The 19708-nt window shown below is 37.7% G+C and overlaps 3 protein-coding genes across 3 annotated transcripts; 1 reads left to right on the top strand and 2 right to left on the bottom strand.

Annotated features, from left to right (window-relative positions):
• Window positions 1-1356: 1356 nt before the first annotated feature.
• On the bottom strand, window positions 1357-6209 carry pnhd (pinhead). The gene is made up of 7 exons (XM_026150665.1): window positions 5915-6209; window positions 5482-5577; window positions 5135-5274; window positions 4331-4607; window positions 3645-3826; window positions 2677-2735; window positions 1357-1701 (listed from the first exon to the last, which is right to left on the bottom strand). The coding sequence occupies exons 1-7, from the start codon at window positions 5964-5966 to the stop codon at window positions 1551-1553; spliced, it is 957 nt and encodes a 318-aa protein (XP_026006450.1). The 5' UTR covers window positions 5967-6209; the 3' UTR covers window positions 1357-1550.
• Window positions 6210-8293: 2084 nt separating this feature from the next.
• Window positions 8294-11533, top strand: LOC113011224 (serine/threonine-protein kinase NIM1-like). The gene is made up of 5 exons (XM_026150664.1): window positions 8294-8375; window positions 8485-8853; window positions 9024-9299; window positions 10135-10403; window positions 10585-11533. The coding sequence occupies exons 2-5, from the start codon at window positions 8784-8786 to the stop codon at window positions 11338-11340; spliced, it is 1371 nt and encodes a 456-aa protein (XP_026006449.1). The 5' UTR covers window positions 8294-8375; window positions 8485-8783; the 3' UTR covers window positions 11341-11533.
• Window positions 11534-16025: 4492 nt separating this feature from the next.
• On the bottom strand, window positions 16026-18251 carry ccl25a (chemokine (C-C motif) ligand 25a). Its single transcript, XM_026150666.1, has 5 exons — window positions 18170-18251; window positions 17494-17579; window positions 17172-17289; window positions 16735-16840; window positions 16026-16647 (listed from the first exon to the last, which is right to left on the bottom strand). Exons 2-5 carry the CDS (start codon window positions 17555-17557, stop codon window positions 16618-16620), a joined length of 318 nt encoding a protein of 105 aa, XP_026006451.1. The 5' UTR covers window positions 17558-17579; window positions 18170-18251; the 3' UTR covers window positions 16026-16617.
• Between the last annotated feature and the right edge of the window lie 1457 nt (window positions 18252-19708).

Here is a 19708-nt window from a genome sequence, read left to right as displayed (position 1 = left end):
TTTCCATTCAGCCTGCGTCTGGCAATAAAGGCTCGAATAAACTACCCTCAGCCTACGAAAAGTTTAAATTCTCACTGAAAATACAGTTGTATAATGCATATTTAATAACCAGCAGCCTGGATGATTTTATTAGAGGCAAAAATCGAAACTTGAAGGTGGAATACCTCGGAGGTGATGTCTTGAGGACATGCACTCACAGTGGGGGGTTAACTGCGCCTAAATGAATCAGTTAATTTGGAATAGCGGGCGCAGTGTGTTAGGTGAAAAAACCATTACGTTGACAAAAAAGGCAAGTGTCGCCGGGAACACTCTGTGAGATTTACATAAGCGCTGGTTCAGCTGGATGATCGCCACATTTGCGGTTTATGTTTTTTGAAAAAGCGCCACAGTATTTTTCTGAGCCAATCAGACCAATCGAAATCATTTTTATTGCACAAATGAGTTATTGTCTGCAACATGACTATGACTGTTATTTGTTTTTGAGCTCTCACTCCTCACTGCGAGGCAAGTGGAACGGATTCTGCAGGTTTCTTCCACATTAAGTCGAATAAATAAAATCAATTCAGTTCATTTTTCTGATTTTATATTCAGGAGTAATCAACATCATCTTCTTCCACAAAGAAATATTATTTACATATTTCAACTGTAGATGGATTTAGGTCTAAATTATGCGTTAAACATATTATTTCAGAGTTTCTAGGAAACCATTTGCTCCCATTGATCTTTATGCACGATTAACCGCAAAACGCAAACTGAGGCCAAAAAGAGAAATTTGTTTCCCTCGCTGTAATAAACACGTAAAAGATCAAAGTTTTTCTGCATGACACCTTGCAGGCAGGTCATAAAACGTTTCTTTATATGACAAAGTGGAGTGTTCACATGTTGGTATTAAAACAAAGCGCTACTTGCACGTGTTTTTTCAAAGGGACATTTGCAAAGTTGTTTTTCTTTCTCTTTTTTTTGCGCCTCTTTTCCAGGCTTCACCAAAGCTTCTTATTGGAAAAGAAAAAGAAAAAAAAACGTTAAATGTTTTATGATGCATCTGGAGAAGAACACAGACCTAAATATATTTATATTACATCATGACATTATTAGAATTAGAATTTGTTCTTCATGATATTTCAGATTTAACTGACTCACAATCATCTCAAAGACTATAGCACAATTATAAATTTTTGTCTTAGCTTACATACTTTTTTATACAAATTCTACTAAATATACATGAATTAAAAAGAGGATCACACACTAATTTTTTCAGATTAGATCGTGGATCTTAGATTTAAATCTTTAACTTTTTCCCATCATGTTTCTTTTGCATTCTCAGTATTTGTACAATGCTTTAAGCACAAGTCCTCGTTTATTGTTGTATTAAATTTATTTACAAATTTAGCATCTTACATATATTACATATGATACAATAATAAAAATTCACTTTAATATTCACTATTCCGTGGGGTCATCAATGGGCTACAGTAAATATGGGGCCCAACTGTGGCAACCTCTTAAAGTCTTTCAAGTTTGTTTGTTTTTTCCAGCAGAGGGGCCTGTGATTAGTTTCGACAATGGCAGGAAGTGATGGACAGGATTGTACGAATCTGCCCATACTGGTTCACAAAGCTGTGGCTCTCATATCCCTGAGGAACACAGGAACTGGACTGTCTTTCGGACCACAAGTGGCAGATTTCTGGATCGGATGGACTCCTGCAACAAAAACATAGAAGAAGACAAAAAGATTAAATCACTAATCACTTTATTGCTATAAGTAGGCAGCATTTCATTTATCTCTCAAAACATTTTTTTTTATAGAAAAATGTACAGAAATAGAACTAAATATAATTTCTGTATCTAGTTTACTGACAATATGTACAAGTATTTCGACTCACACATGTTGTACCATTCTGTACAGTACAGAAAGTTACAATAGGATAAATGTGGATCTTGCTATGTCTATATATGCACAACGTCTTTCCACTTCATCGAAGAAGAAAGAAGAAAAATATTTGACAAATTTGCCTAAAATTTGTTTCTAAGTAAAAATTAGATTGTTATTTTTTGGGCAAATAACAAACTGAAACCCAGTTTTTAAAATTTAAAATCTGAGCTGGCACACTTGAGTTTGTTAAGAATAAAGTAAAATACTTAACACTGAATTTTCTGCTTAGGAAGGCAAGTTAATAACTGTAAGTCAGCACCTTAATCAAAAAATAATAATGTGCTAAATTTTCCTCCCTTTTTTTGTAAAACAGTAAACTAGAAGATTAATTGATAATATAAATTATTACATGTTATCAATAAAATATGATTTTTGATTAAATTAAATTTGTGAAAATTAGTGAAAACATGAAAAATGCTGAAAAATTCTTAACTTAGCCATAAACCTTGCATTGGGTGGTGGTTGAATAAATCTCTTAAATGCTGCACCTCTTTAGCATTTACCTTACAAAGTGTAGGGTAAATTTAGATGGTGGATTTTGTATTATTTTGATATGATTAAGATAAAGCAATAACACTGGTTGTCTGCAAACATCTCAAAATAAAGCAGAAGGTGTAAAAAGAACATTTGGTGTAGGAATTAACCCAAAAGTCAACATGCTGAGAGCAGAAGGCGTCAGAGCTCACAAGTAATTGTTATGAGGTGTGCATGAGGCGGTGTGGAGCAGCTGTGTTCACACATACCTGAGAAGGCATCGGTTTCCTGTAGTGCAGCTTCCCAAACATCTGCCCACATCTATTTCCTGAAGAAAATTAGCAACAGAGAGAAAGAGGAATCAGCTCACAGCTGCTCGCAAATATTTACCCAGTTGAGTTGGGGTCCAGCTGCTGCTTAGCATGTTTAGCACTGCTTTGATTCACCACCTGCAGAGGCCATTTGTGTTGGTGCTCCACTCGCACCTTTGGTTCTTGGACATGGCAGACTACCCAAACCCAATCTTCAACTTAAATCCTTACCGTCTATTATATAAATGTGATGTTAAAAATCACAGATACTAACTTACCTTGCAGTTGTACAGCTGGTGGAAAGCTTTTTGTGAATTTGGTGTTTAATCCTTATTTGCTTAAGCATGGCATACAAATCTGTGTAATGGTGCTTTCAAATATTTTTTTTCTGATATCAGTAGGGCTGGGAATTAAATAAGTCGTTGTAAAGTGAAACGTTTTGTAAGTGCAAAGAAACAGTAAAGTGTTGTGGGAGTATTGACCTGGTTTCGCCTTCTTTATGCAGTTTAAAAGAAGTTAAAATTATGCCAGAGATTCCTGCTCTCCTACAACAATCAAAGCCTCAAGTCTGTGCTTGTGCATGAATACGCATGCAGGCCATGCTGATTTACTTCACACCCAGGATGCACGGAGCCAGCCAGTGTGTTGTTTTGATTAAGTGCTGTCTTCCACTTATCTGCGGTGAACAAAGATACTTAATTATTGTCTGGCACCTGGCTAGAGCCCCATTTCCTCTTGACCTCACTACAAAAGAGTGTGAAACTGCCACCAAGCGTGAATCCTTCTTGCAGTGTGAAATGTGGCAGGGGGGCTAATGAAAGAAGGAATTATGTTTATTGTGAAGGGCTGGGTTTGAAATTAAAATCGAAGGGTAGGGATTTTGTCGAAAATTACAGTTGTAGTAATAGCTTGTAGGTGACACTTACTTTGAGCTTCTCTTCTTTGACTCCCTCTGCATGGTGGACTGTTTCATAATAATACTCCACGTATCGAACCCTGTAACAGCTTTCCTTCAGCTCACAGGCTGCCACAGTCTGTATGAGATCCACTTCGTTAGGGGTTTCCACCAAGGCTGATTCAAACTTTGTGGGGACACAGGAGAATCCATCTGTGGATGATTGATAATAAAAGTAACAGGATTATGATCTGTGATGGGAAGCAGAAATATTAAATAGACGGGATGATGTCGTCTGGTCCCAGAAGCAGAATTCTAATACTTTTTTTTTTTTGATAAGGTGCATAAAGGGGAAACATCTCTTCATCAACCGTGTGTGGGTTTTTTTTTTTTTCAGACCTCTCTAACTCAAAATTACATAGGCAATGTCAATTAAACTGTAGCTGTCAGGTTATCCATTAATAATATATGTGTATTGAATCTATGTGCGTTAATTTATTTCAGAATTATTACTGATTAACTTCCTGACTCTTAATATGCACTAAATAGAAAAATACTTTTGCCCTACAAAGTGGGACAAAAGGTAAACTGACTGTTTCCAAATCAGTCATTTGGAATTTTACTGGCGGCTTCATGCTCGCTTAAACACGTCTTCCTCATGTTTTTTTGTCTGTTGTTAATCCCCCCCTCACCCCACACACACACACACAGACACACCTGGGGATCCTCTCGACTGGGAACATCCTCCCACGTCAATGACTGTCTCATACGGTGTTTCAGAGAAGTATGTCCTCAGTCCGGGAACTCGGATGCACTGGGCCAGCTTGATCTCACAGTGACAGTCCTCGATGACCGCCACTTCTCGAGGTCCCTCGAACAGAAGAAGCCGATCCACGCGCATCCCAGTCGGCTCACACACCTGAGTCACGCCGCATGAAGGCAGGTGGTTCAGCGGACCTGCGCTCTGAGAAGCAGCGGGTCCACGTGTCCTCGTCTTTATTGAGCCAAGGGGAAATTATTGTTTGAATCAGACCGGTAGAAACATGTTCCCATGTACTCACCTGCGCGTTTATTGTAGTTTCAGACTTATGAGAGAATAGGGGAGCACTTTATAACAATGTGACACTATTAGGTATATTTAAGGGCTTAGTGAAAAATTAGCAAGCGCTTAATTCATCATTTGTATAGCATTACTCCTCCTTAGTATGCCATTTATAAATATAGATATATTCTTATGACTGTGATAATGATTACGATTCTAACTAGCAGTGAAGTAGTAACAGTGATAGCTGTACATGGTGTAACAGTAACAGATGTTATACTAAGTAGCAGTAATGATATATAAATGATGAATTAAGAACTTGCTAATACCTTGCTAATGCTAGTGTCACATTATAAATAATATAAATGATAAGTTTGTGCAAAGTAACCCCACAGATGTTAGGCTAATGGTTTACAAAGCAGCACTTTTTCCATATTGTTATTGCAGCTATTCTTATGATAATGCAAGCTTTCACTTACTTTTTTGCTCTTGAGGAAGTCCAGCATTGAAGAATATTTTGAGTATTGCTGCTTCCCTGCTTCATACGATGGTGTTGTTGGGGCCCCACAATGTGATCTGCACATTCCTACATCTACACTGATGTGACTTCCTAAAATATCTGAAGAAAGAAAAACGAGGCCGATTTAAAGACAGACAGCACACAATGTTCATCCTTTTAACTGCAGAAGTCTAAACTCATCATTTAGCTTCAAGGCCTGCTTTAACCTGTTTTAACACATCAGAGGAAACCTTGCTTTGATTTCTATAGAGGGTACAGTGGAAAGATGTGGGATTTTGAAACATGTGGAGGAATGTGTTTCCTTGCCTTGTCCAATGTACACAAAGTGGCTCTGCCTCTTGCAGCATACTCTTTGTGTAAACAGGTTCCTGTGGTCAACGTGTTTGCTCAGCACTCCCATCACTGGAAAACACAAGAAGCAGCACACAACATTTCCCCTGGTGATTCAACATGGAACTGCATTTCAGTTACAGATGAGCTGTACAGGATTTTCTTCCAAGTCTTTTATTCATGAAAAAGATCATTCTATGGAGAAAACTTTAACAAAAAATATTACTTTTAATCTTAATTTAATTTAATTTTTAACCCATCCTTGATCTCAGCATCACACCTTCAGCTACTTACATTTAAAAGGCGATCATTTGTGTATCTGAGCGAATTTGTGTCAGTTGAGTCAGTGATTACCTTCTGCTCTACACATCACAGCTGCAGTGGAAAAGAAAATGCAAACAACACTTACAGGTCAAGTGGAGGACGCACAGAAAGAGTAGGAAAGGTTGCTGTATATCCATGGCTTTAGTCCAAATCTACTCCTCAGTTGCCAGATCCTGAGTGTCCTTCTGCCCTCCTCAGATATTTATAAGGGATTGAGCTTTAGCCCCAAATGTCACCTAAAATCCTCAAAGAGGGGTGGTGTCAAAAAAAGTGAGAGCTAATCAAATTTCCATGCTTCTCCAGCCAGAAGCCAACTTCAAAGGAAATCTCTACAGCTTTTCTGTTCCTGCTGTAAGGACACACTGGCTCGAGTGTGTCGACCGGGCCTCAGCTCACGCTAATGAAGTGCTTAAGTATCCCTGAGTCATTAAAGTGTCGCTCATTCAAAGGCATTAATCATCTTTTATCTCAGGGGGAAGGTGTTTAGCACCTCTGACTTAAAACAAAATCTGTCCCAAACACATAAACACAATCAGCATGGGGGCTTGAGCCTCACCTTTAGAAAACTCCAGCACCTTTGTGTTTATTCAACATGACACCAAATGGCCAAACCCCTCAGAACTACCCTCTGCTTTTAATCTTCACTGAAAGTGGAGAGTTTAAGTACTTACAAGATAAACTTGTAGAGATACAAGTTTATGTCAATATTACTTCTGATAAAAGTGGATCTGGGTGCTTCGTCAGGTCAATAAGGCCTTCTCTCTCCTCTTCAGATATCTTGGCTTTAGCGTTCAGCTGTGTGGTAATCTTGACATTTTGCTCATTTTTAATTAGTATCTCGACGAGGTGTTAATCCTTCTTTGATGTGTTGATGTGATCCCCTCATTTTCACCAGGATCAGCGGATCAACGTGAAGACCATCAGCGCTCAGACACCTTTATTAAGGTGGTTTCAGCTGCTGATTCCTTTCTTTAATTTACTACACATCTCTTTGAAATTCTCTTATAATCTTGGTAATGTTACATTCCTAGTAGTTACTTGATTTGATTATGTAGATCAAAGGGTGTGTTGCTTTGCTTTTGGTTTTCAAAATAAGTTTCTGGCTTGTATTAATGCAATCTGGTCACATAGGTTATCAAGTTTGGGTCACACATAAAGAAGATTATGGGAGATTGTTTATAAAAGTCACATCCTGGTCAGCCACAACAAACCAGATGAGTTAAGCACATGCAGGGCTGAAGGATGTGGAGGATGCACCAGGGGTAACCAGGTGGATGCTATCTATCAAAATAATATTCATATTATTGCCAGGACCAAAGATTTTCCAGCAGATCTTTGCTTTCCAACAAGATACTCAGGGTTGTCCACTTTACCTGTCTGTGGCTTTAATGTTATGGCTGATCAGTGCAAAATATAGTGCAGCTTTTTGGCATGCTGTCTGATCACAATGCCCAGTATTAGGATTCCACCATTTCCTCCACAGATGGAGGATACTTGAGCTTGTTTTTTATGTTTAAACTTGGAAACAGCCAAAATAAAATCAGTTCAAAGGTGACTGTGGCAGTAGAAAAACCTCCAGATGTTATTGGTGAGAATGACTTTCAGTTTGCGTCCATTTAAGAGTCTTTCAAAGCATTGTGCGTGCCTCTTTTACTCACATTGGGAAGTTCTTTTGAATATAAAATACACAGGAATACTTACAAACCTTTGGAGTACTTGTTTTTAAATAGATCGTTTTATAATATTTGAAGAGGAAGCATAAACCATTTTTTCTTTTCTTTCTTATAGTTTTTAAACTGCAATAGGTTCAAGTCTTGACATTGGCCCATTTGGATTACCATTAAAAAACCTTTCAATCACACAACTGTATTCAATTCATCTTATGTAATTTTAACCATATTCTGACAGATCACAAATTTCTTGTAACATAATCCTGATATTGTATCAGGAAATAGTCACTTTGTAGTTAATTCACATTCCCAGACAGATCTCTTCTTTATTAGAAGACTACAATACACGTGCTTGGATGATCACTGAGATTGTGATTGGATTATAGAGACTCACTTGTGACACGAACAAGCAGCTTATGCACGGTGACTGCCAGACGGTCCCCGTGTCCAGCCTGGGTAGCAGAGGTTGACGGGACTGACTGATAGCACACATCAGTGCGTGGGCTGTCTGGCCAAGTGTCTGTCTGGTGTCATGGTCAATGTCTGGGTCACTGCTTTGCTCTGTAGCCTAGTAACAAGGCAAAGAAGGCACGCATACTCTATTCTCACTGTTTTTAGTTTTTAGCTGACTGTAGGTGAGGGTAGGATTGTATTTTTTACAAACAATGAGTATTTTGAGTTATCAGTGCTGTTGTTCGCAATTTGACAAGTATGATAATTGTTTAGGTAAAATGTTTAATTGGTAATGTCAAAATGTGATCCGTGCTTGTCTTCAATAAAGGCTACAATCTGAGGGATGCATGTCCAGCTGAGCCAGCTGAAGATGCAGTAATCACCCTGCCCCAGCTGGCTGACCCCTAACAAGGATATACAGAGGTTAGTTCATGTCTAGAGTTTAAAGAAGCCTCCAAATCCTGTCTATTGTCTGTCTGCGTGGGAGGAGTCCAACACGCTGGGATTACATGGCGTTATGTTGTATTTCCAGATTATATGCGAGGAGAGACACACTGCAGCGTAGGGCGAGAGCTGGTGCAGTAGCAGCATCTGGACAAGCGGTTCATCATCTAAGAAACTTCTTCTCTGAGCATTTTTCCTGATGCCTGCAGATGATTTTCATTTCCTATCATACTGCTCATATTTGTTCAGACAATCTTTTTCCTCCGGTTGCTGTTTTGTGGAAATTTATTTTCTTGTTAATTTATCAACTTTTAATTTTCTAAAATATTCAACAAGACAGAAAACAAAGAAACTTGGAGGACTCTCTGGTGCCAGGCGAAAAGAATCATGTATTTAAACAACAAAAATAATGCCATAAACGTAGAAAGGAGTAAAAAGAACATAAAAGGGAAAACATGTGAGTACAAAGATGGGTTTTTTTTGTTTGATTTGAACATTTTTAACTGCAGGATTGCATTTTATGTGTACATGTCAATTAGATCAAATCCAATACAGAAATAATCATTCAAAGTAACTCTTGTTGCATCTCACAGTATGATAACAGCTGGATTCCCTTCTTCTTCTCAGGGGCTCACTTGAAGACAATTCCTCGCCAGGAAGAGGTTTTTCCCGTGATGTCTCCAAATTTGGGCAAAAAGGCGGGGACAAAAGAGAATGAGACAGGGGATGAGGCAGCGATGCAGCACACGGCATTTGGAAAGGCCTTGTATGATCTGACCCATTCAGAAAAGGTGATGAATGACCTGATATTTGGACGTCGAGTAGGGCTTTACGAGCTCAGAGGGGAGATTGGGTCTGGCAACTTCTCCCAGGTTAGATTGGGAATTCATGACCTGACCAAAGGTGAGATTTTTGATGCTTTGTCTTTTGTTACCTTCATTATCACATCTTGGGTCATCAGGTAGGAAATGACCATAGGTTGTAAATTTAAAATTGTTATTATATCACATATTTACATCAGAAATAATCCAGTTTACATATTGCTTTACTTCCTGTTGTTATCATAAATAATATTATGTTATTTAAAGCAGAAAACAGTGTGTGATCCACATTCACTGAAGAAAAAATATACAATTAAAGTGCAGGTGTAATGTTGAATTGCTCAGAAAAAGCTACGTCTGCCATTTATCTCATACATGAAGCAAACACGGGCAATAAACTGAGTTGTATTTGGCTATCAGCACTCAATACATAAATATGTGCCCGATTGATCCTAATTAACTGCATTTCCCAAAGAAAAGATGTACTACAAGAATGTGATAAAGATGTAAAATCAAGCTTTTCAGGCATTTTATAAGGGACGTCTTTCTTAAGTATCTCTGTTATTTATATATGCTGCAAAGTACACGGGGGCTTTTGTGCCAAATGACCTCATTCACCTGTTAGATGTTAGATCAGTTGAATGCACAGACATCACTTCAGTCAGTCTGGGTCACTGCAGATGTCAGAAGACAGCTAATCTCAGCCAGCCACTAATCCATATTGTTTTGTGCTTAGCAGTCAGTGTACGTGGTGTAATATGACAATGATGCTGAAACTCGTTTTTATAGCAGATTATGCAGAGATAAAGAAGATTGAATACAGGAAAAAGGTAGAAAAGAAACGGGAAAACGTTGTTTTCTGGTTTCCTCACTGTTTTTTTTGTTGGCTTTTTTTGCCTTTTTCTCTCATCTTACAGAAAGAGTAGCTGTAAAAGTCCTGGAAAAGGCGCGTTTGGACAAACGCTCTCGGGGTCTTTTTGCCTCTGAAATCTCTTGCATGGAGAAGCTGGCCCACCCCAACATAGTACACCTGTATGAGGTGGTGGAAACATTCAAGAGGCTCTACCTGGTGATGGAGTATGCCAGCGGAGGAGAGCTGTTCTCCCGCATCAGCACCAGGGGGCGCCTGTCAGACCTGGAGAGCAAGCTTGTCTTTTCACAGGTCCTGTCTGCAGTCAGATATATGGTAAGTTTAGAGAAACGTTCAGCTGATCATTGCTAAGGTTTCGTTTTGCTGGAAAATAAAACAAGTGACACTTAAAAACTTTCATGTGTTTGTATTAAAGTTCTCATATCTTAAAAAAAGTACTACTGTCAGTTATTAAATTGTAAAATAACTTTAACAGTCTTTCTTTCTCTTTTTCCAGCATGATAATAATATCGTCCACAGGGACCTGAAGGCTGAGAATATCTTTTACACCAGCACATACTGCATTAAAGTGGGTGATTTTGGTTTTAGTACATCCTGCTGCCTCAGCGATGTCCTCTACACATCCTGTGGTTCTCCACCTTATGCAGCCCCTGAGCTGTTTAAAGAGAAAGGCTACATTGGTCAGTACGTAGATATCTGGGCAATGGGTATTTTGCTTTACTTTATGGTGACTGCCACAATGCCATTTAAAGCCAGTAACACAGGCAGGCTTAAGTGCTGCATCCTGCAGGGCTCTTATACAATCCCCTCTTATGTACCCCAGTCATGCCAGGATATTATCAAGGGCCTCTTGAGGCAACTTCCACTGGATCGCCTAACTATGACACAGATCATGGAGAGTGACTGGATGAGAGGCATTGAATACCCTCAGGCCTATGCACCTTGTAGATCTACCCCCTTTCATCTGGCTGAACCCAACTACATCCTGACGTCAGATGATCTAAATTTAAAAGCAATGCTGGAGGATCTTGGCATCACCAAAGTTCATCTTCTCAACAACAACCTAAACTTGCAGAGCCCCATTACTGGTGCATATCGGATTTTGCTACATCGAATTCAGAAGAGGAGGTCTGTGGAAGCTGTGGGTTACATTCAGACATGCACCAGAGAGTCTCAGAACAGACTCAGATGGAGAGCAGGTTCAGATGGCTTGCTAAACAAGCGCTACTCTGTGGTCTGTGTCATCATGTAGTTTTTGTTTCTTAAAGAAATTAAAGAGTACAGCTTTGGAAAACTTGGCTTAGTTTCCTGAAGAACAACCATGAGATGAGAAGAGGGGTACAATTACTAGGATCCTAGCTCAACAATAAAGACCTGCAGACCAGTGAATGTGGCACCATAAATGTCTTTATTTTTTTTATTTTACATACTTTTTCATGTTATTTATTTTCTTTTATCTTTTTTGTTACTGCTAATTCTATCTATCTATCTATCTATCTATCTATCTATCTATCTATCTATCTATCTATCTATCTATCTATCTATCTATCTATCTATCTATCTATCTATCTATCTATCTATCTATCTATCTATCTATCTGTCTGTTGTCATATGGAGCTGCTTAAGGGGTGAAATGGTTTCATTTTTGAGTTGTTTTTGGATAGGACGTTATTGTAAATGCCAGTGTACACACCGACACACTCTGTGACCATACTTGGCACTCTTTTGTAGCTTTAACGAAGTGAGCATTTAAGCCAAATGAGCCTGACAGAAATATTATGAGGGCTGACAATGACCCAGGTTCATCCATCGGTAAGGTAACAGGAATGTGGAAGTATCAAAACCCATACATGTTCATTTTTAAAGGAGCAAAGTCTTGATTGGTTTTAACAATACGTGCATGTTTCTGTGTTTTGTTTCACAAGATCATAATACTCCTTATATCTGAATTTTATAAATGATTTTAATGTGTTTGTAGGGTTTTCATTCATCTTTTCCGAAGCTTAGATTCTTTGTTTTATTAACTCTTTGTACTTTGAAAAAAAATGAATTCCATGTTTATTCATTTCAAATAAAATTACAAAGCAAAATTACCTTGCTGACGCAGTAATGTGTAGCTTGCCCAACAATGTTTACTTTTAAAGTAGACACAGAGATTTATATCTGAAATTAGAGTTCTCTCAATTGCAATTTTTCTGTCCAATTTTAGTTTTTTTTTTAAAGTCTGATCTCCCGACACTGATTTTTGCAGATTTCCATTTTCTTTCTAAAAGCCATAACTGACCATTTTTAATGCAAAATATTATTTTAATAACATTATACTTTTCCTAAAACTGTATTAAGTTAGAGGATCTTCTCTCAATTAAAAAACAACAACTTAAGGGCTCTGCTACTGGAAGTTAGCGCAACTGAAGAGGAGTTTGTGTGCTGTGTCACCTTTACCTGCTTATAAGTGTCTTATAAGCAGTTGCAAAAGATTTTTGTAAAATAAATGTCAGTTACTGACATCCTTTACCAGTGTGACAGGACGTCCACCCTCTTCTCTGTTTTGTCTTTTGTCCGCTTTCCAGTTAGTGCTTTGACGCTTTGCTCATACCTAGGTTGCTAGATCTGTACTCTGGCCAGCTCTAGCTTTAGCCATTAGCTTTTAAAAAATGTTCATGTTTAGCTGTGTGAGGGTGATTTAAGCGTCTGATTAGGTTTGATGCTAAACCATATACTTGCACAGTTGTGTGCATGTTATGCTAGCATGAAATACACCGCCTCATAAGCAGACTTACGGTAGGTCAGTCACCATTCTGGGCTGAGAAAGCTGAGAAATTGATGGATTGCAGTTCCTGGGCAGCGCATTGGTGCAGCATGACTGAAAATTATTGACTTAGACCAGCGGTGGGAAATTTTCCCAAGGGCCCATATGAAGCACCAATAAACTGAAGTCAGTTCAGATCAATATTAATTTTATTTTTTTATAAACCACTACTGGTAAGGGTAGATCTTACAATTTAGTAATGAAATTGTGAAATAGCATAGTAAAATACCAACATTTCACTATTTAATCAACAACCAACTGTGAACAAATGGCCATGTTTTCTTTTGCAAAATTTCAAAAACTTTCTGTAGACTGTTACTGCACATAGTTTAGGTTTTTCATTTTTTCTTCTTCACTAAGAGACATCTGGTCTATTTTGGTCTTGAACAAATAGATTAAAGCCGCCTTGGATCACCCAGAGAGGTGATCATTACAGAGAGAAGCTTTGTATTTGGATTTCTTGAACATTATCACTGAAATTGTTTGTTCGTATATAAAGGTAGATCAAAAGTTTATTTTAGTCACTTCATCTTGGATCTGCTTCAAAAGTTTTCCCTGTCACATTTGGACAGCCAGTGGTTGTAACACATGTAAAACAAGTTTGTCCCATTTCAGCCCGAGCCTATCAAAACTTACAAATCACTCCTTCTTGTAGTCCCTTTCACTGAGTGCATTGATGCCAGCTCATGCATGATCTAAAAGCCGGTCATTATCCAACATACAAAGATGTGCTGTGTTGTGAACATTGCAGCTCTCATCCAGAGCCAAGGAGAAAAAGTCAAATTATCTCCTTTGTTTATGAACTGAAGCTCCAGATTTCCCACAATATCCTCGATCTGTTTTATTTATTTATGTATTTATTTTGGTTGCCTATGAAGCACTCTGGTTGTTTTAAATTCTTTTTTTCTTGGGCCATTATAGTGCTGCAGAGTCCACCAAGCTTTCTTTGATAAACACCTCAAGTTCTCCTTTTTCTCCACAAAATAAGCACAGCAAGTTTACTTTCAAGTTCAGTAAATAAATATGTAAAAGTCCATGTATTCTTAAAAACTCTGCATTTTGCCTCAGTCTTTCTTTTTTTAATGTGAACCGACATCTCTCAGAAATAGCACTCTCACACCTCTCATAAATAAAAGGTACAAAGTTGTGTTGTGATTTCCTTCCTTCAGGCCATTCTTTGATGGGAAATCTACCAAAGAGTGTTTGGTGGTTGAAACTGCACGTTTGTCCAGTCATTACAGTTCTGTTACATATTTGTGTCACATATTAGACAAATATTTTTCATTCACTGCATTCACTGGTCAGAGTGAAAGTAAGTAGCTGTGGTGACAAGCTTAGGAGTTTGATTAAAGTCTTAAATTATCACAGTAATAAATATAATGTCAATTTCAAATAACTTTTCTATGTGTAATCTTTTGCAACTTCTTTCATCTAGGTACTTGATTTGTTTCCCTTTTTTTTACATTTTCATAATAACCATGATTTATAGGCATCACTCATGTCTCTGGCACCAAATCTGTTTCACTTTGCAATTTTTGGAAACAAAATGAACCAAATGATGAATGGGATTCACACATTTATGTTCCCGTTGTATTTTAATGACTTCACAAATAGATGAGTGCTGCTTACCAGCAGCAGTTAAAAAGCAAAGATGAATAGGGGAAAAAAAGTCTCTACTCAAGTTTTTTTAAAACATAAATTCCTCTGCTTCTCTAATATGTGTTCAAACACCACTTTTCCTGTAATGCATCACTTTTGTTTCAGCATAGAGTGATTTTCCACATGTTTTGATTTCATGTCCCCCCCCCCCCCCCCTTAAACAAAGATGCTAAAATTTCTGCTCAGGCTGCCAACCAGCCAGCTCTTTCTGCCTCAGCATGCACATTCATCAGCATTACTGTTGTATAAACACGAAGGAACAAAGCCTCAGCAACGAAAACCTTTTTAAGCTGCAACCCAATTCTTTGACCTCCGATGGTGGTACAACTACTAATCATACTCGATGCAATTTTGGATGTCCATCAATATTCTTTATGCCACTGATGTCTCAGTAATTATTTTGTATTTGTCAGACTATCCATCACTTTTGCCTTTCAGCTAAGTTGGCAACCTTTTCAAACAAATACTTCGACTGCATGCAAGGAAGATTCGATTTTTAAAATCTCGATTGCCCTGTGCTAAAAAGTTTTGTTTTTTTTTTAGCAATACCAATCATTCTCACTTCTTTCTCACGTGCACATTAGCTGTCGGCAGTGTTCGTATTAATTCTTTAATCAACAAACACAAGAAAATTAGTACATGAGCCATACTTTACCAACTTGCTTCATCTTGTTGCATGTAAGAAAAAAAAGGTCTCTGCAGAGCAGCATTGTGTGAAAGCACCTACATTACTCACAGCGAGATTTTATCACTTGCAAGTCTCAGCAGTAGCACAGATCAATGAATGTGCCCAGCACTGTCAAATCAGATCATACTGCTGTTAATCATCATTCACAGATACTTCATTGAAGATTTGCCTGTGCCTGATTTCTTTCTCAAGAATTTCCTTTTTGTCTCCCTCCTTGTGTCAGAGGATTTAAATCTTGATATTACAGTCGCTTATTTTGTTATTATTAAACTGAAGAATTTGTGCATTTTGTGCAATTTGAAGCTCCACTAAAAGGAAAAATAGAGAATGCAGCAATTTTATTTGTTGGAGGTGGACAAAGACTATCAGAGCATGCAATGGCAAACCATGTGCATCCATCACTCTAACATAAACTTTAATAGTAATCTCTGTACTGCAGCCTTCTTTGTATTATTGAAGTAGTAGTTAAACGTCAAGGTCTTTTATGATTGGGGCTGTTTACTAAAACTGATGTTTAGGACTGCACACCCAGGATTAGAAATGTTTTATTTGAATTAAGTAAGGGAGGAGCATTAAAACAGCCTCGTGAAATCTCTTGAAGAGACCGCACATGTAGACATAAATACTGGCACGGATGGTACGCAGTATGAAAATAATATGATAATATGCATTTACCAAAGGTTTTTAAGTCCAACTTGTTTATTTACTCAGACTTAAATTCATCCCATTCTGCATATACTGTGATTAACTGTGTGACAGCAAGAAAACATCAAAGCCTCTGTGACCATGATACAAAAAGTTATGTTTATTTGAGTATATATACTGTAGTAAAACGTGCAAACAAAATACATGAAAATATATGAAAAGATTAACATTTCAAACATGGACAAAATTATGACTATTTTATTTTTGCTGATTTCAAAAAGTAATTAAAGACTTGTGTTTGAAAGACATCTGGACACATTACATAAGAGCCAGCTATTCTAAATAGTACAACATTTACACTCAATGACAATTTAGATTATTAAGCAGCTTGTTGAATATCACATGTCTTAAAAGGCAAGAAACAGTAGCAAATATTTTCAGTGAATTCATTGAAATATTTCCAGCCATGCATTGATATTAATTCTTCTGTGGCCATTTAGCTCGAAGAGTCCAACCCAAAAAGAGCAAAGTGCCGAAACTTTAAGCGCTTGACCCTTATATTTGCACAGAGTGAAAGCAAAAGTAATGCTACAAGATTTCTTGGCAGGCTTCCACAACTGCCTCCCGTAAGACACCATAAAAACCACCATAAAACCACACATTGCTCGTTTATAAGATAGCAGATGGCAGAAAGATGAACGGGGGCCAATGTTAGCTGGCAGCTGCCCTCAGCCTCTCCTTGAATGTCGTCGATGTCGCTGTTAAGAACAGAGACAACAGTGTGAACATCAGTTTTTCAAATGCGCAAGCAAATCCTCAGGCCGCAAAATGGTTTTAGGGATTACCATATCACTGAGCTTCCATGGTCTCTCGTCAATTTTTTTCATCAGATCCTTTACCCACGTTTCGTTTGGGTCTGTGCAGATGATACGGCCCTTCCTCATGGTGAAGCTGAAAGATAATTGGCACAGGTGAGGATTATTTTTAGCATGCAAATAAAACAGACATGGGTTAAAGAAAAAATCACTGCGAGTTCAGAGAGGTTGCTGTGTTAAAGTGCTAAAATGGAAGTTTTGTATGTACGTTCACTTTCCACTTAGTTTTTTGCTAGTTTCACTGTAATTATCATTATTATTATATAACAATGAAGGGGTATTTGTCAGAGGAACCCCCTTAAAGACATCATGTCATGGGTGTTACAGTACAGACACAACCAGAAAAGCATTTTTGTGACTGTTTATTTAACAATAATAACGTCACTATTTGTTGTACATCCACTTACATTACAGCTGGGATGTTGCAGCCTCCATCTGTCATCTGATGTCTGTACTTCACTGCGTGTTTTTGAGCAGCGGGCTTCATTGATCTCACATACTTTAGACAGCAGTTATCATAGGGCACTGAAAACATAAAATCACCATTTAACAACATGATCAAATTTGCACAACAAAGATATATTGTTTAAGACAAGTACGCAGTGAAGCAACATCTACCCACGCACACACTTCAGCAATAAAACAACCTCCTTTATCTCTTCATGCCTCTTTATTGCATGCTGCATATATGACACTGTTTTCAGATTTCTTTCTTTAAAATTGCTGTACCTTGTGCCAATGCCAGACAGACGCAGGAAAGGATCAGCAGGAAGAACAGAGTGTTGAACCGCATGGCGAGGTCTGTTGTGGCAGCGCTGAAAAAAAAAATACAGGTTTATACATATAAGAAATATAAGTTTTTCCCTGCAATCAACATTATAGGCCTTATCACTCTGTGGTTATGGTGCCTCAACCCCTCCCATGCGTTCATGATTTTCATCTCAAACCTTGAACCTTGAACAAATATTGTACATTAACTGGACTTGTTACCGAAATGTATCATTAATCTTTTAAGCTCAGCTGGTAAAGAAATGTTACCCTATTTGCAAAAATAGGACTACTTAGCTTTGGCCATTAGACCACAAAATGTGAATTAATATGCATCCATTGCCCAAATGTGTTAAGGAAACAAGATTCAAAACAAATAAACAACAAATCAGTTTCTATTTGAATCTATTCTATTATCTATTTAAATGATTTTATAGCAAAATGTGTTATAAGATCATTACTTTCATTGAGGTATTCTTACAAATACTGCAAAACTTACTGAAACTAATCAAATGCAATACTAATATTACTATACTAATAAAATTAAATGATAATAAATAAACCTATAATTAGTAAAGCATTCATGTGAAAACCAAGCGCAATGTCTGTTTGTAAAAAAAGGAATATGATAACTCACCTCCTGTTCTCCAGGTGTAGACTGAAGCTCTAACGTTGTGTCTATCAACTTGTGCAGGCACAGCACTCTTATAAAGACACTCAGGGGCAGTATCATATTTCCATAACCTTTGTACCAAGACTTTTTTTTAACTCTTGTTTGATGAATGCCTTTAAGGCGTCAGCCTCAGGTTTCTTGATTGGCATTGCAATTTTATGTTTTGCTGATTTTTTCCAAAAAAAAAAAAAAAAAAATGTAAAAACACTTGAATGAACTTGCACTGATAGAAACTTGACTTTTTGCATTTTCGTGCAAAGGCACGTGTCTGTGAGGGATCAAGCTGGTCAGATGCAATGCACGCTGATTAAAAAGACAAGATTGGGCCAATATAACGATAAAAGGTGAAACAAAGAGTGACATGTCCCCTAATACTGATCAAACAAAGACAGCAGTTAGTTTCCAGTAACTAGGTGGATCCCAGTTTATTTCTCATGTTGTTGACATGCCCTACTTTGGTGCCTTTAAAAAAGTTCACGCATTAGATCATGTAATTTTTCAGTCAGTCATTACCAGCAAAAAAAAAATCCAAGTTAGAGCACGCTTAAATAAATGCACAATAAATGCAAAAGTTTGTGCTTATTCTCTTTAGAACAAAATCCTATTTGTTTCGTTTCATATCTTTCACGTGGTTGTCAGTGCCACACCTGCCTTAGTTGCATTCAAACAGACTGCCGGCGTGTGAAGGCGGAGGTTAAACAAATGTTTAGTGTCTACATTATGCTTTATTTATCTGAAATATACGTCTCTAACTATAACATTTACTCCTATGTTGCTTGAGGCTCTTGTAATTGGAGTGTGGCATACTGTACTCTAAAGGTTTCTCAATATGTAACTGTCAGTGTGACAGTTACATATTGAGAAATACTGTTGAATGGCTGCTGAATGAAGGTGTTAAGTGCATTCTTACTTGCGTAACTTGTTCTCAATTCTTGTCCAAAAAGTTCTGCTGGGGAAATCCTTGTACTTAACAGTATTTAATGACATTAACAGAATAACAGACTTGAACATGGGAACTTTTTTGGTAAACTTTAGGCGAATATCTACAGCAATGATCCCTGGGCTTGGGCTCCAATACGAATCTGTGGCTGTTGACAGTTACATAGGTAACATCTAAACTGTGAATCTTGACTGTTGCTGAGATATACGGGTGGTAAGGTTGAAATTTGGTCTTGACAACATGAAGACATGGACCCAACCTGCTAACTAAAAATTCATGATAGTAAAATTAGAAAAAGACTGAACTAGTAAGGCTTGTCTGGAAGGGTTGCTGTGTATAGTGTGTAAGTCTATTCTCTCTTAAAAGAACAACTTAGGTTGGCAAAGTTACACCTAAGCAAACCATTAAACATCTGAAATAATTAGACAGATAACACAAAGTGGAAATGTGTGGCTATAATCCACAGCATCACATTTGGAGAAAACCAGACACAGCGCAAACATCTCATTGCAACTGTCAAGCACGGTGGTAGAGGTTGGAGCTTGTCACAGGATCTCCAACAT

The sequence above is a fragment of the Astatotilapia calliptera genome, chromosome 18, assembly GCF_900246225.1.
Source record: "Astatotilapia calliptera chromosome 18, fAstCal1.2, whole genome shotgun sequence".
Taxonomy (NCBI): Eukaryota; Metazoa; Chordata; class Actinopteri; order Cichliformes; family Cichlidae; genus Astatotilapia; species Astatotilapia calliptera.
This window is presented reverse-complemented; position numbering and strand designations above follow the sequence as displayed.

Bases quoted from the DNA above. Each gene is read 5' to 3' on its own strand.
- ccl25a (XM_026150666.1), bottom strand. From the start codon at position 17,557: ATGCGGTTCAACACTCTGTTCTTCCTGCTGATCCTTTCCTGCGTCTGT. The intron at 17,290-17,493 runs GTACAGCAATTT...TTATGTTTTCAG, and splicing joins CTGTCTGGCATTGGCACAAG to TGCCCTATGATAACTGCTGT. The intron at 16,648-16,734 runs GTAATCCCTAAA...TGTTCTTAACAG, and splicing joins CATGGAAGCTCAGTGATATG to CGACATCGACGACATTCAAG.
- LOC113011224 (XM_026150664.1), top strand. From the start codon at position 8,784: ATGTATTTAAACAACAAAAATAATGCCATAAACGTAGAAAGGAGTAAA. The intron at 9,300-10,134 runs GTGAGATTTTTG...CTCATCTTACAG, and splicing joins AATTCATGACCTGACCAAAG to AAAGAGTAGCTGTAAAAGTC. The intron at 10,404-10,584 runs GTAAGTTTAGAG...CTCTTTTTCCAG, and splicing joins TGTCTGCAGTCAGATATATG to CATGATAATAATATCGTCCA.
- pnhd (XM_026150665.1), bottom strand. From the start codon at position 5,966: ATGGATATACAGCAACCTTTCCTACTCTTTCTGTGCGTCCTCCACTTG. The intron at 5,578-5,914 runs GTAAGTGTTGTT...TGTGTTTTCCAG, and splicing joins GTGCGTCCTCCACTTGACCT to TGATGGGAGTGCTGAGCAAA. The intron at 5,275-5,481 runs GCAAGGAAACAC...TTCTTTCTTCAG, and splicing joins CTTTGTGTACATTGGACAAG to ATATTTTAGGAAGTCACATC.